General features: G+C 45.8%; 1 protein-coding gene across 2 annotated transcripts in view; it reads left to right on the top strand.

Moving 5' to 3' along the window:
• The window catches only part of TUT4 (terminal uridylyl transferase 4), a 115,727-nt gene that overhangs the window by 78,829 nt on the left and 19,878 nt on the right, over nt 1-17,020 (top strand). For both annotated transcript variants that reach the window (XM_040360467.1, XM_040360468.1), the window contains 7 exons: nt 2,338-2,395; nt 2,486-2,589; nt 4,630-4,719; nt 7,076-7,189; nt 10,476-10,553; nt 14,444-14,621; nt 14,739-14,786. In XM_040360467.1, the coding sequence (XP_040216401.1) occupies nt 2,338-2,395; nt 2,486-2,589; nt 4,630-4,719; nt 7,076-7,189; nt 10,476-10,553; nt 14,444-14,621; nt 14,739-14,786 (670 nt within the window). The remainder of the gene's footprint in view (nt 1-2,337; nt 2,396-2,485; nt 2,590-4,629; nt 4,720-7,075; nt 7,190-10,475; nt 10,554-14,443; nt 14,622-14,738; nt 14,787-17,020) is intronic.

Consider the following 17,020-nt stretch of genomic DNA (forward strand, 5'->3'; position numbering starts at 1 on the left):
TCTGCTGTTTTTATTTGTTGTGCTATAAACAAAAATAAAGCGACAATTTTGAAAAAAAAACAATATTTTTTACTTTTTGCTATAATAAATATCCCCCAAATATATATATATATATATATATATATATATATATATATATATATATAAAAAAAAAATCCTCAGTTTAGGCCGATACGTATTCTTCTACCTATTTTTGGTAAAAAAAAATCGCAATAAGCGTTTATCGATTGGTTTGCGCAAAATTTATAGCGTTTACAAATAGGGGATAGTTTTATTGCATTTTTATAAATTATTTATTTTTTTACTACTAATGGCGGCGATTAGCGATTTTTTTTTTTCGTGACTGCGACATTATGGCGGACACTTCGGACAATTTTGACACATTTTCGGGACCATTGTCATTTTCACAGCAAACAATGCATTCAAAATGCATTGTTTACTGTGAAAATCACAATTGCAGTTTGGGAGTTAACCACATGGGGGCGATGAAGGGGTTAAGTGTGACCTCATCTCTGTTTCTAACTGTAGGGGGGTGTGGCCGTAGGTGTGACGTCATTGATTGTGTTTCCCTATAAAAGGGAACACACGATCGATGACGCTCTCCCCGTTCTTCAGCTCCGGGGACCGATCGCGGGACTCCAGCGGCGATCGGGTCCGCAAATCCCGTGGCCGCGGAGCTTCGGACTGGGTCGCGTGTGCGACCCCGCGGCTGGGCTTAAAGGGCAACGTACAGGTACGTTGATGTGCCCAGCCGTGCCATTCTGCCGACGTATATCGGCGTGATAGGGTCCTTAAGTGGTTATACTGGGATGATGCCTTCCGTGACTTGCTTGGGCCCTCCCATTCCACCAGGAGACCAGAGCTAACAGCCGGCACATCTGCCGACTGGTCGGACCGTCGAACAAAGCCGGAATCGGCTTTTACCGGCTCTTCGCTATGGTAACCTGGAAGCGATGACATAACCTCACTTTCAATTTATTTGGATGTCAACAGCGCAATTTCTAACAAATCGAAAGCATTCAAAAATACTGATCTTGGTGTTTTGAATGCCTTTAAGGGAAGAGGAGGGATTTGGGGTTTTATAGACACCAGATTTCTCCATAAAAAGTACCTGTCGCTGCCTATTGCTGTCACAGGGATGTTTACATTCCTTGTGACACTAATGAAAGCATACGAAAAAAATAAAATAATTAACAGTGTAGAAATAAAATAAATGAATAATTAAATTAAAAAAAGTAAAGTGCCCCCGTCCCCCCATTCTCGCACGTGATGGTCCCGCACGCGAATGTCAGATCATGGGCAGTAATTCTAGGATTAAGCTGCGTACACACGACCGTTTTTCATGACGTGAAATATTTTTTTTTTTTAAATGGTCATTAAAAACGATGATCGTGTGTAGGCTCCAGAGCATTTTTAATGATGTAACAAAAGAAATGGGCATTAAAAAATAAGAACATGCTCTATTTTTTCTCATCGTGAAAAACGGTCGTGTAGGCTTTAACGAGAAAAAAGGTCGTGTAGGCTTTAACGACGTGAAAAAAACGCACATGCTCAGAAGCAAGTTATGAGACGGGAGCGCTCGTTCTGGTAAAACTAGCATTTGTAATGGAGATGGCACATTCGTCACGCTGTAACAGACTGAAAAGCGTGAATCGTCTCTCACCAAACTTTTACTAACACGAAATCAGCAAAAGCAGCCCCAAGGGTGGCGCCATCCGAATGGAACTTCCCCTTTATAGTGCCGTCGTACGTGTTGTACGTCACCGCACTTTGCTCGAGCAATATTTTTTGTGTGTATGCAAGGCAGGCTTGACAAGAATCGCGTCAAAAAAAACTTTGTTTTTTCTAGACCGTTAAAAATGGCCATACAGATGTACAGACTTCCTCTGTACATCTAAAATGGTAACCTGTAAAGGCTTTTAAAGCGTCGCCTATGGATAGTATAAAAAAAATGAAGAAGATATAAAATGAAAAAAAGTGTGTTTTTTTTTTTTTTTTAATTGCGTTTGAAAATACTTTGTGCAACTACCTTGTGACATACAAAAATTGTATAACCCGTCATTTTATTCTCTAGGGCCTTTGCTTAGAAAAAAGATATAATGTTTGGGTGTTCTAACTAATTTTCTAGCAAAAAAATACGGATAGTTACATGTAAACGAAAGTGTCAGAAAAAAACCTGGAGGTCAAGTGGTTTGAATTTAAAAGCTGCTTATTTGCTTTAGTCTATTTCTTTGCCTTTGTATGACATAATGTATGATTTGTGATATTTCACATTTTTCCTTTGGCCAGCTTGTTGGTTTTAGTATAAAAAATATGTTTTTCTTTTTTTTCTTTTAGAAACTAAACTGTAAGGAAATAATTGAAGGCTTGGCAAAAGTTCTTAAAAGACATCCAGGTAATGTATAGGAAACGTTTTTGTTTTGTTTTTATAACTTTTTTCTTATTCTGTCAGAATATTAATAGCGTCTAATTAATGCTTGTTCAGGCTTAAGGAACATTTTGCCAATAACAACAGCCAAGGTCCCCATTGTGAAGTTTGAGCACCGAGAGTGCTGTGTAGAGGGAGACATAAGCCTGTACAATACTCTGGTAAGTGTGAGATTCTGAATGGCTGTTGTGTATGTAAAATACTGTGGGCTAGATTCAGCATTGATTTACGCTGGCGTATCTATAGATACGCTGCGTAAATTCAAAGCTGCGCCGGCGTATCTTCTTTCTGTATTCAGAAAGCAAGATACGCCGAAATTAGTCTAAGATCCGACTGGCGTAAATCTCTTACACCGTCGTATCTTAGGGTGCATATTTACGCTGGCCGCTGGGTATCGCTTCCGTAGTTTTTGGCGTAGAATATGCAAATGACCTAGATATGCCGACTCAGAAACGTATGTCCGCCCAGCGCAATTTTTTACGTTGTTTACGTTAGGCTTTTTCCGGCGTAAAGTTACCCCTTGGTCTATGAGGGGTACGCAATGGACGTCGTTCCCGCGTCAAATTTTGAAAATTTAACGTCGTTTGCGTAAGTCGTTCGCGAATAGGGCTGTACGTAAGTTACGTTCACGTCGAAAGCATTGACGATTTGCGGCGGAATTTCGAGCATGCACACTGGCATTCTTTCACAAATGGCGCATGCACCATTCGTAAAAAACGTGGGGTCACACTAAATTTTTATAAAACACCCCCACATCATCCCCATTTGAATTACGCGGGCTTACGCCGGACCACATACTTTACGCCGCCATAACTTAGGGCGCAAGTTCTTTCTGAATACGGAACTTGCGCCCTAATTTACGGCGGCGTAACGTCTCTGAGATATGTTGCGCCCGCAGAAAGACACGCTGATCTTTCTGAATCTGGGTCTGTGTGTGTGTGTGTGTATATATGTGTATGTGTGTGTGTGTGTGTGTATGTGTATATATATATATATATATATATATATATAATATGTGTGTGTGTTGCAGGAAAGAAATTCACACAGTGTATAGCCTGCCTAACTGCCCCATCTCTGTCCAAAAAAAAATACTTTCTATGCACTCTAATAGTAGAAGTAAAGGAAACAAGAAAGAAACATGAATGCTGTCATTGCTGAATTCTCCGAAAAAGCTAGTTGCCTGGCTGTAATAACATTTATACACTGAGGCCCAGGTTCACAGACAGCGGCGCACATTTATGCCGCCGTAGCGTATCTCCTGTACGCTACCCTGATGCATCGCAGAGAGGCAAGCACTGCATTCAGCAAGCTATTGCTCCCAACGCTGCGTCGGCGTGGCATATATTTTGAAGGTGCAGGCTGGCGTAGGTGGAAGTGGGCTTGCCCCATGCAAAGCCATGCAAATGAGTCGTGACCCCATGCAAATGATGGTTTGAGAGCCAGACAAGTACTGCGCATGCTTTGTGTCGTGGACGCATCCCCGTGCGCATGCTCATAACCACGTCGGAACAACTGCCTAAGATACACCGGATCACTGCCTACGCCATGAACGTAATCTGCGCCCATCCAGACACACGTCCAACGTAAACTACGTAAAAACCGCCGGCTTCTGTTCCCTTACCTTTACATGTCTGCTGCTGAGTTACACCTCCTTTATGGGGCTTAACTTTACGCCGGACGTACAACTTACGTGCACCCCTCGTAGCCTGCGTCGGGGGCGGGCGCAGGTTCGTGAATCGCCGTATTTTACTTATTTGCATATTTGAATGGCTAATCAATGGCAGCGCCACCATGCGGCCAGCGTAAATGTGCGCCCACCCTACGCCGGCGTAGGCAAGTTACGTTGGCGGGATTAAGCCTGTTTTTAAGCGTGGGGTACGGCACACAGATACGACGACACATATTTGCACTTACACGGCGTATCTGGAGATACGTCGGCGCAAGTGCTTTGTGAATCCGGGCCTGAGTCACCAACCCAATAAAAGCATGCAGATCTGGACTTTTTTCTCATTGTCCCTGATCTTTAGAATTGGCATGGTCAGCAATCCCTTAAAGTGCTTAAGCTGGCAGGTCAGCATAATAACCAGGCAACTAAGGAGGTCAGCCATGACCACCCCCCCCCCCATAAATCTCTTGTGAGAGGTTAGTTTAAAAGTGAAGCTGCTGTTTCTATGCTGAAATTAATTTTCTGTTATGTTCAGGCTCAGCACAACACCAGGATGCTGGCAACATACGCGGCCATCGACCCTCGAGTAAAATACCTGGGATATGCTGTAAAGTTCTTTGCCAAGGTAATTCATTTGCTTTATCAACAAACTGACGAGCTCTAGTTTATGAAATGTTATGCATTTTCCACAAATATCAATATAATCTGTATTTAGTCATAGTAACATGTTCTTTTTTGATACATATGGCAATGACAACTACTTTTAATTGCATCTGAAAACACGTTATCTGCACACACTATTAAAGGGAAAGTATAGCGCATATTTCTTGAATTCTGTTTTTGAATTGCTTTTACAATGTTTACCTAAAACAGTTTTCATGTGACTTTTTTATAAGGTTACTCTCCATATTAGTTGTTGCATTAAAGTGATTGTAAAGGCAGAAGGTTTTTTATTTTAATGCATTCTATGCATTAAGATAAAAAACTTTCTGTGTGCAGCAGCCCCTCTAATACTTACCTGAGGTCCCTCTAGATCCAGCGATCTTGCAGGAGTGTCTCGTCTGCCTGGGACTCCTATCCTCATTGCCTGAGACAGCAGTGCAGCGCCATTGGCTCCCGCTGCTGTTGATCAAAGTCAGTGAGCCAATGAGAGAGAGAGGGCGGGGCCGGTCCACGGCTCCGTATCTGAATGGACACACAGAGCAGCGGCGCGGCTCGGGTGCCCCAATAGCAAGCTGCTTGCTCTGGGGGCGCTCAACAGGAGGAAGGGGCCAGAAGCACCGAAAAGGGACCTGAGAAGAGGAGGATCTGGGCTGCTCTGTGCAAAATCACTGCACAGAAGAGGTATTGTTTAGTTAAAAAAAAAAATTAGCCTTTAGTATCACTTTAAAAACAGAGGCCCATATTCTCAGTGAAGTTACGATGGAGTATCTCAGGATACTCCATCGTAACTCCCTTTTTTGGCCAGTGTATCTATGCGACTGATTCTTAGAATCATTTTCGCATAGATACACTTAAGATCCGCCATCTGTAAGTCACTTACACTGGCGGATCTTAAATGTAATGACGCCGGCCGCCGCTAGATGGCATTTACGTGAAGGACTCATTTGCTTATGCAAATGAGCCTTCTACGCCGATTCCCGAACGAGTTTGCGTCGCGTAACCGTCGCTAACGCCGTTTGCGTAAGCGGAAACTTACCCCTGCTATATGAGGGGTAAGTTTCCGCAAGTCCCACGTAGGCCATGTTACGGATGGTGTCGGGTCCGCGTCGTGTTTTTTCGTCGGGTACGTCGTTTACGTAAGTCGTTCTTGAATACGACTTTACGTCAATGACGCACACGTCGGCGTCATTGACGTTTTCCGCCGAGAACTGGAGCATGCGCACTGGGCTTTTTGAAGCCCGGCGCATGCGCAGTTCATTAGAATCGGGGGCGCGCTTAATTTGAATACAAGCCGCCCCCTTGGAGATCCGCCAGGCTACGCCGGGGCATTTACACTCCGCCGTCCCAACTTACGGAGCAAGTGTTTGGGGAATACAACACTTGCTCCTTTAAGTTGGGACAGCGGAGTGTAAGTGCCTTAAGCGCAGCCCGCGGATTTTTAGAGAGAATATGGGCCAGAGATCTATACATCAGCCATTAGAGTCAGACCTCGTACACACAACTGTTTTCCTCGACAAAATCCATCAAGAAACTGACTCTCCTGTAGTCCAAGGGAGGGGGCGAGCACAACACTCCACACCAGGGAGAAAGCCTTGCATTACTGTGTGGAGTTACAGGCAGAAGAACAGGAAGTGAGGATTTCTCAGAAGATATAAGGACATTTAAAAGCAAAATGGAAGGATGAGGTAAGTGAAGGAGGACTGCACTAAGGGAAAGGAAGCCAGTTAGGAAAACAAAATTGTACCTTTTATAACCCCTTTAACAAAAGCACAGCTTCCCTTTGAGCCAGTACCACAATGGTCCTAATGAACCCATGCTGCTTGATTATACTACCAAAACTTGTGGCTGTGGAAGGGTTATATGCAAGGCTTTTTTTCAGGGGGAACTTGGGAGAACTCAGTTCCACCACCTCTGGCTCAGACCCTTTGGTGCCTGCTCACCACAATCACTTATAAACACAGAAGTGTGGTTTCTGTGTTTACAAGTGACAGCTGTGTAACCCCCTGAACTCTGCACTCTGTATGTAATGCAAATCTGGTATTTAATGCCCCTTTAAGACCCTTCTACTGTTTGTGAAATCTGAACGGGTCGTGGTTGAGTTCCTGCACCTATTTTCTGAGAAAAAAAGCTCTGTATAATGTCACAGGCCTACCTCATTTTCAGTACTGTGACACCAAACTCTTTTACAGCCTAACTTGCTTAGATCAGCCACATACAAAAATGGGTAGAGTGTATATTTTCCAATATAATAGGAAGGGAGCACAGGATTTTGATAGATATAGATGATCCTATTAATCATTGTGTTTATTTTTTATCAGCGCTGTGATATTGGTGATGCGTCAAGAGGAAGTCTGTCTTCATACGCCTACATCCTGATGGTTCTGTATTTCTTACAACAGAGAAACCCTCCCGTCATACCAGTGCTACAAGAGGTAGGACAACAAAGGGATGCCTTTTTTTAATCAGATACATTTTTATCAAGGTTCTCACATGGTTCACATGTCATCAATTTTTCCCCCCAAAAAGAATCCCTCCACCCCCCCTTACAGTTGCCCCACCCGTGGGGTTATAGATACAAATGCATGCTGGTAGGACTCCATATCCAGCTAATTGCGGTAGTAAAGATATACATTCTCTGTAAACAATTCACAGTAGAAAGTTCGCTACCTCTAAGACTGTATTCACACCCCTGCATTTTAAATCGCGGGCAGAATCTGCCCACGGTTTCAAAGCGGTGAGGTGTGAATGACAAATCGTAGAATGCACATTTGAGATGCCATTCATTCGGATGACACCTAAGATTGCGGTGCGGTTCTGCCGCGATTGTCGGGTTATAAATCACGCTGCAGTCCTCATTGCGGGAAGCATGTCACCCAAAAAAGTTCCGTAGCTACTTTTGGGCAATATGCTTCCCGCGATACAGGTTGCCGCGATTGCAGAGTGATTTATCGCGAGACGGTCGCGCCAGAACCGCACCGCAATTTTAGGTGCCAAATGAAAGGCATCTCAAATGTGCGTTCTGTCATTCGCACCTCGCCGCTTTGAAATCTGAGATGTGAATGCAGTCTAAAAGAGAAGTATAATAAATATCTGGGGCCAGATTCACAGTGGACTTACGACGGCGTATCTCCACGTACGTCGTCGTAAGTCCGAATGTGAGCCGTCGTATGTATGCGCCTGATTCTTAGAATCAGTTACACATAGATTTGGCCAAGATACGAGCGGCATAAGTCTCCTACGCCGTCGTATCTTGGGTGCAAATTTACGCTGGCCGCAAGGTGCGCTTCCGTAGATTTACGCGTCAAATATGTAAATTAGGTAGATACGCCGATTCACGAACGTACTTGCGCCCACTACGCCGTTTACGTTAGGCTTACGTCCGGCGTATAGTTACCCCTGCTATATGAGGCGCAGCCAATGCAAAGTATGGACGACGGCAAGCGTATCTTTTTACGTTGTTTACGTAAGTCGTACGTGAATGGGGCTGTGCGTAGGTTACGTTCGCGTCACAGGCATTGGGCCTGGCGTATCTTATGGAGTAAATTTGACGTGATACTGAGCATGCGCGCGCATGCGCCGTACGATCGGCGCTTCATTTGCATGGGGTCACGGCTTTCACACTGGAGCGGTGCGCTAGCAGGATGGTCAAAAAGTCCTGCTAGCTGCATCTTTGGAGCGGTGAAGGAGCGGTGTGTATACCGCTCCTGCCCATTGAAATCAATGGGACACCGTGGCTATACTGTCGGCAATGTGCCTCTGCAGAGGCGCATTGCGGGCGGTTTTAACCCTTTCTCTGGTTGAATTGAGTGAATTGAGTTTGGTGGTCTCAGCCCGGCTCCCGGTGGGTGTGCTATGCAAGGTAAGCCTGCGCTTAGTACGCCCACCCCCCTCCCACAAAAACCACCACACCTACACACGCACTCTAAATTGGGTTAACACACGCACTTTGACCACGCGGTCTCTAAAAGAGAGGCGAAGGACTAACGGGGCTGGTTGAGCGGGCTAATCCTCTCACTCCCTTATAGGGAGTCCCTCTGCCCCGTTGGGCTTCAAAGCGGAGCAGGTAGGGCGGGCTGTGTGGGAGGACCCCCTCACACACCCGCCATTGCCACCCAGGGCATGGAGAAAGGCGGCAGATTGCCTCTGGGGGAGGCCTGCCTACTCCCAACTCCTGCAGTCCGGCTCCTCTCTCGAGTACACGCACAAAAATACACTTTAAAAAAAAAAAAAAAAATAACCCTTTCTCGGCCGCTAGTGGGGGATAAAACTGCTAGCGGCCGAATAGCGCCACGAAATTAGCAGTAAAGCGGCACTAAAGATAGCGGCGCTTTACCGCCACCGCACCTCCCGCCCAAGTGTGAAACGGGCCTTAACCCCTTGAAGACCCCATGCCAGTGTTTCTCAGCCCCAGTCCTCAAGGCGCACCAGTAGAGGAAAATCCTGAAAACATGACCTGTTGGTGCGGACTGGAATTGAGAAATGCTGCCCTATGCCAACAGGTTACTGTGCTCAGGATTAGTAAAGATTGCTGCAGAGATAAGCACAGCATTGTAAGATGGCGCTATCATCAAGATTTGTAAATATTGCAATAAGGCATCTGAGTTTGCCTGCTAACTATATTCAGCATTATGGTGTAGTTACAGGATTACTTTAAGTAGGAGCTTGGGAGGGTAAATCGATTCAAATCCACGTCCATATTCTCTATGGCCCAGATTCACGTAGAATTGCGGCGGCGTAACGTATCGTAGATACGTAGATACGTTACACCGCCGCAAGTTTTCATCGCAAGTGCCTGATTCACAAAGCACTTGCATGAAAACTTACGCCGGCGTAAGCCCGCGTAATTCAAAGGGGCGTGTGCCATTTAAATTAGGCGCGCTCCCGCGCCGGACCTACTGCGCATGCTCCGTTTTTAAATTCTTGCCGTGCTTTGCGCAAAGTGACGTCATTTTTTCAAACGGCGACGTGCGTAGCGTACTTTCGTATTCCCGGACGTCTTACGCAAGAACAAACAAATTTTAAATTTCGATGTGGGAACGACGGCCATACTTTATACAGCACACACGTGGGCTGTGTAAAGTTAGGGCAGCTAAAACGACGACTAACTTTGCGACGAGAAACTAGACTAGCAGCGACGTAGCGAACGCGAAAAACCGTCGTGGATCGCCGTAACTACTAATTTGCATACCCGACGCTGGTTTACGACGCAAACTCCCCCCAGCGGCGGCCGAGGTACTGCATCTTAAGATCCGACAGTGTAATTCAATTACACCTGTCGGATCTTAGGGCTAACTATGCGTAACTGATTCTATGAATCAGTCGCATAGTTAGGAAGACCCTAAAACAGAGATACAACGGCGTATCAGGAGTTACGCCGTCGTATCTCTTTTGTGAATCTGGGCCTATGTTTCTCCATTAGAGGTCCCTGTTGATGGTTTCCATCATCTTCTAGCTCAGTCTACATAAGGAATATTCCGAAAGCTCTGAAATATCCAGTTACATAAACTAAGCTGGAGGACATTGACATTAAATGAAAAAATAAAAAGGTTCTAAATGGTGCCAACAGTACACTGATCCTGAAGGAACAGCACCTAAACAATATTCAATGGGTCAGGAATCCCTCAAATTCATCACTCAGAATAAATACGTTATTGGTTATACCACATGCAGCCCTCATGGAAAGCTTGCCCTGAACAATTCTGTTTCTTTAATATGTAGATTTATGATGGGCAAGTTATTCCTCTGAGGATGGTGGATGGCTGGAACGCTTTCTTCTTTGATAACATAGAGGAATTGGTGAGTACTGCATTAAATAAAATAATTAAGTGAAATAAATTTTAGATATTATCCAAATTGTCTAGTTAATTTATAGCGCAATAGAGTTGTTCTGTTAAATATATTGAGCAGGCAGATCTTGCTAGGCTTTCTAACATAGGTGCGGATTTCACTCAAAAACTGTAGTGACCTATCAGCTGTTATCTTATTTTTATTAATGGAATGCTAAGATGGCATTGTATGTGGAAGACAGATGTTGAATCTCTCCATCTGTCTTCCACATGTATATCATCAGACGATTTCACAATTCACATCTTTAGCCTTAGCCCCCATTCACATCTAGGCATTTTTACGCCTGTAGTGCTACGCCGCTGCCGCCAGAGGGATGAAAACACATGTCCCTCTATGGAGATGGTTCACATCTCCACGCTGAACGCCGGACGCCTGCCGCCTGAAAAAAGGTCCCGGACCTTTTTTTCAGGCGGCTTTCGGCGTTCGGCTAGGAGATGGGAACCATCTCCATAGAGGGGGTCAATCTGGGGCACATCTAGGCGGACAATACCGGCGTTTTGTCACCGCAAATCGCGGTACAAAACGCCGCTATTTGTACCGCGATTTGCGGCGACAAAACGCCGCAAATTTGTCTGCCTAGGTGTGAATGGAGCCATATAAATTAAATAATTAAAAGAGAAGTCGTTTTTTTTTTTATTGGCCATTCATACCTAGGTGGATGCAGCATCGGTGTGATGCTGCATCTGACCCCCCCCCCCCCCCCCCCGTCTCTGCACTGAGAATCAAGCGATCGAACACCGCCGATAGCTCGGTCCTCTCGCCTCCCCGAGCGAAGAGCTGCTGCCTGTCAATCAGCAGCTCTCCTGCTCTGCTCCTCCACGCTAATTGGAGCGCCAAGCTGTGGAGGGGCAGGGAGTGGCCATCTCAGCGGCTCGCTGAGAGGCTGAGATGGACATCAGTCCAGGCACCTGGCGGATGCAGACTCCTAAAGTCGGGATGATGCTGTGCCTGGACTGATTCCAGTGACGTCAGCAGAGAGTGGACTTTAGACCGCTCTCTGCTGCAAACGGGTCACAGGAGTGCAAAACGAGTTGCACTCCTGTGATCCAGAGGAAAACCCCAGCCAAATGAGCTCAGGCTGGACTTCCCCTTTAACACCTTTGCAGACTTCCTGAGACCAGAGATGGGACTTTGTAACTTGGACATTCAATATCTATTTCATAGAAAGTTTGAATATTGTGGAGGCAATATGGACTTTCATGGCACGATACACAGTGATGCCGCGTACACACACTCGAAATTTCCGACAATAAATGTTCGATGGGAGCTTTTGGTCGAAAATTCTGACCGTGTAGACGGGCAAACCGTTCATATCCAACATCAAAAATTTGAGAGCTGGTTCTCAAATTTTCCGACAACAAAATCCGTTCTCGTAAATTCCGATCTTGTGTGGACAATTCTGACGCACAAAATTCCACGTATGCTCTGAATCAAGTACGAGACGGAAGCGCTCGGTCTGGTAAAGAGTTTGTAACGGAGATAGCACATTCGTCACGCTGTAACGGACTGAAAAGCACGAGGCTGAAAAGTGCAAATCGTCTCTCGCCAAACTTCTACTAACAAGACTGGTATTGAACTTCCCTTTTCTAGTGTCGTCCTACATGTCGTACGTCACCGCGTTCTTGAGGTTCGGAATTTCCGACAACATTTGTGTGATGATGTGTATGCAAGACAAGTTTGAACCAACATTCGTCGGAAATTTTATCCACGGTTTTGTTGTCGGAATGTCCGATCATCTGTACGCGGCATTAGATTACAAAAAATATAAATTTAATATACAAAAATATACATCATAAAGAAGACACCAGGTGCTATTATATGTGGAGCATCCACTTTTCTGATGCAAATTGGAAAAATTAGATATACACAGTAGTTCCGCACTACGATTTTCCAATATCTATTTCATGGTGATTTGAATAAAGTGTCTGTGCTACCTGTGCAGATATAAATACGGACGTATCTGACATTTATTAGAACTGGAGAAATGGCTTGGAAAAGCTACAAAATGTCTTCAACATTACAGAACAAATCCAGTTGAATATGACAAACTACTACTAGTTATACTACGACTTGAGGGGGCACAGCAGCATATTTTAGAGGAAACTTTGGACCAGCCTTCCTAAGGCCTCTTTCACACGAGGCGGACTCCATCGCTATGGAGTCCACCAGGTCCCGCCAGCTCAGCGGGAGATCTCTCCGCTGAGCCGGCGGATGACAAGTCCCTCTCTGCTCACTGAGCGGGGAGGGGCTTGTGCAGCGCCGCTGTCTCCTATGGAGAGATCTGATGAAAATGGACAGCATGTCTGTTAGGGTTGTCCCGATACCGATACCAGTATCGGTATCGGGACCGATACCGAGTATTTGCGGGAGTACTTGTACTCCCGCAAATGCCCCCGATGCCTCATCCGATACTCGCCCCCCATTGGACGGATCTGTCCAATCCCGAGCAAGGGGGAGTGTCTATACGCGGCGCAGCGGGGGACACTACAGCTATTCAAATGAAAGCTGTGATGTTCCCCGCACGCTGTTTAACCATGCGGCGGCGGCATCTAGGTGTGGGGGGACATGGCTGGATATATGGGGGACATGGCTTGATTTATGGGGGACATGGCTGGATTTATGGGGGACATGGCTGCATATATGGGGGACATGGCTGGATATAGGGGGGACATGGCTGGATATAGGGGGGACATGGCTGGATTTATGGGGGACATGGCTGGATATAAGGGGGACATGGCTGGATATAGGGGGGACATGGCTGCATATGTGGGGGGACATGGCTGGATATATGGGGGACATTGCTGCATATGTGGGGGGACATGGCTGCATATATGGGGGACATGGCTGCATATGTGGGGGGACATGGCTGCATATGTGGGGGGACATTGCTGCATATGTGGGGGGACATTGCTGCATATGTGGGGGGACATTGCTGCATATGTGGGGGACATTGCTGCATATGTGGGGGACATTGCTGCATATGTGGGGGACATTGCTGCATATGTGGGGGACATTGCTGCATATGTGGGGGGACATTGCTACATATGTGGGGGACATTGCTGCATATGTGGGGGGACATGGCTGCATATGTGGGGGGACATGGCTGCATTTGGGGACACATTTAAAAAAAAGTATTGGTAATCGGTATCGGCGAGTACTTGAAAAAAAGTATCGGTACTTGTACTCGGTCCTAAAAAAAGTGGTATCAGGGCAACCCTAATGTCCGTTTTCATCAGATCTCATCCGATCCGCCATGGAAGGATGGGGACGTATCGCCATCCGTCTGATTTTGGCGGATCGGGTTGGACATGTCCCCGCTGACATCCGAAGCTCCATAGGCATGCATGGAGCTGCCGTTCAGGTCCTGCAAGACAAAGGCATGAGCTAGTATACATAGCATACTAGCTCATTATGTATTACTTACCTCAGATCGAAGCCCTCGTAGTGGTCCTCATCCACCGCACCGGCCGGCGACATTTCTCCCGGAGTTACTTCCAGGTATCGGGTGCTCTGGCACTGTGATTGGCCAGAGCCGCGATGAAATCGCTCCCACGCATTTGCGCGGGAGCCGCCGATAGCGGCACGCTCTAACTGATGCAACGGCACGACGTGCCATTACTTCAGTGCGCATGTGCCGATGACTTTGGCACACGCAGATACAGGGGGATATCTCCTAAACCGTGTAGGTTTAGGAGATATGCAGGGTAGCTACAGGTAAGCCTTATTATAGGCTTACCTGTAGCAAAAAGTGGTTTGTAAGGGTTTACAACCACTTTAAGCCTTAAAATAATTGTTTTGTTTGTAATTCTACTTTTATATTGGAGTATGTTGTCTTACAGAGAGTCCGGTTTCCATTCCTGGGAAAGAATATGGAGTCCATGGGAGAACTTTGGCTCGGATTTCTTCGGTTCTACACAGAAGAATTTGATTTTAAGGAATATGTTATCAGTATCAGGCAGAAAAAGTTGCTAACCACATTTGAAAAGCAGTGGACGTCTAAATGCATCGCTATAGAAGGTGCGTGTAACTGTGCTTACCTGTATTCATTCGTGACAAATGTGTGCTGTAATAGGGAACTGATTATAGCATATCTTAAACACCAGAATAACTTCTGTGCCTTTCTTACTCTTCCAGATCCCTTTGACCTTAACCATAATCTTGGAGCTGGAGTATCTAGAAAAAGTATGTATGTTCTCACCTGTGTAAAGTCCTGCTGTGCTTTTTTGCTCTTATCCAATATTTGTTGCTTGACAATTTTTTCTTTTTTTCCTAAATAGCTTCCTTTACCTTAGTGCAGTCCTCCTTCACTTACCTCATCCCTCCATTTTGCTTTTAAATGTCCTTATTTCTTCTGAGAAATCCTCACTTCCTGTTCTTCTGTCTGTAACTACACACCGTAATGCAAGGCTTTCTCCCTGGTGTGGAGTGTTGTGCTCGCCCCCTCCCTTGGACTACAGGAGAGTCAGGATGCCCACTAACACACAGCTCCTTTCTCTATCTGCAACGTAGACAGCGTCCTGACTCTCCTGTAGTCCAAGGGAGGGGGCGAGCACGACACTCAACACCAGGGAGAAAGCCTTGCATTACTGTGTGGAGTTGTAGATAGATTGGGTTTAGAATGTGACACAGAGCAGGTTTAGTGTTATGTTTTGCTTGGACTTCTCCTTTAACCACTTCCCGACCACCGCATGTATATGTACGTCGGCAGAATGGCACGTAAAGGCACATTGGCGTACCTGTATGTCCCTGCCTAGACGTGGGTCGGGGGTCCGATCGGGCAACCCCCCCCCCCCCCCCGCTACATGCGGCGGGCGGATTCCCTCGGGGAGCGATCCGGGACGACGCCGCTCCGTCGCGATCGCTCCCCGGAGCTGAAGAACGGGGAGAGCCGTATGTAAACACGGCTTCCCCGTGCTTCACTGTGGCGGCGTATCGATCGAGTGATCCCTTATATAGGGAGACTCAATCGATGACGTCAGACCTACAGCCACACCCCCCTACAGTTGTAAACACACACTAGGTGAACCCTAACTCCTACAGCGCCCCCTGTGGTTAACTCCCAAACTGCAACTGTCATTTTCACAATAAACAATGCAATTTAAATGCATTTTTTGCTGTGAAAATGACAATGGTCCCAAAAATGTGTCAAAAGTGTCCGCCATAATGTCGCAGTCACGAAAAAAATCGCTGATCGCCGCCATTAGTAGTAAAAAAAAAAAAAAATAATAAGACTATCCCCTATTTGGAAAACGCTATAAATTTTGCGCAAACCAATCGATAAACGTAGAAGAATACGTATCGGCCTAAACTGAGGATTTTTTTTTTTTTTATATATGTTTTTGGGGGATATTTATTATAGCAAAAAGTAAAAAATATTGCATTTTTTTCAAAATTGTCGCTCTATTTTTGTTTATAGCGCAAAAAATAAAAACCGCAGAGGTGATCAAATACCACCAAAAGAAAGCTCTATTTGTGGGGAAAAAAAGGATGCCAATTTTGTTTGGGAGCCACGTCGCACAACCGCGCAATTGTCTGTTAAAGCGACGCAGTGCCGAATTGTAAAAACCCCTTGGGTCATTTAGCAGCATATTGGTCCGGTCCTTAAGTGGTTAATACAGTGGCCCTATAGTGCTCATACAATAAGTGTTTGTGTTTAGCATCCTCTGCTGGCTGAACACTCATTGCATGCCCAATAGGAGAGGTCTACTTGTGTAACCCGTTGCATGGATTTTTGTTAACCATCATTCAGTGGCTTTATATGATAGATGTGTTAACATTGACCTATAATACTTGAGCACTAAATCTTAACTTTTATAACAATCATGCCACATTATAAATGGTAAGCTGATCTGAGAAAACACATCTTTGTATGAGAAGAAGAGGCTGCAGGCTCCATCTAGGGCAGTGGCCTCCGAACTGCGGCCCGGGGGCCAGATGTGGCCCTTTGCTTGCCTTTATCTGGCCCTTGGGGCACTGGTCTATCAACTGACACCAATCATGGGGCACTATTCTATCAACGGACTCCAATAATGGGACACTATTCCTCCCACTGACACCATCAATGGCACTATTCTTCCCATTGGTACAAACAACAATGGTGCCTTCTTCCTCCAAATATAACCAATGATGGGGCATTGTTTATGTCTACTGACGCCGGGGCATTTTCTACTTCCACAGTCCGCCCCCCCCCCAAAGCCTGAAGGACAGTAAACAGGCCCTTTGCTTAGAAAGTTTGGAGACCCCTGATCTAGGGAATGGGTAGGTCCCTGATCCACTTTGTTGGGAGAGGGGGGGCTAGCCAGTGCTTTCCAGTCCTCTTGCATAAGACCAATCCTGACTTGATAACTTGTATTGGTCCCTATTAAACATTGCAGCAGGCATGTATGAGATGAATGACTTGTGCATGAAAACTCCCT

Source organism: Rana temporaria, chromosome 7, assembly GCF_905171775.1.
Source record: "Rana temporaria chromosome 7, aRanTem1.1, whole genome shotgun sequence".
In the NCBI taxonomy this organism is placed as follows: domain Eukaryota; kingdom Metazoa; phylum Chordata; class Amphibia; order Anura; family Ranidae; genus Rana; species Rana temporaria.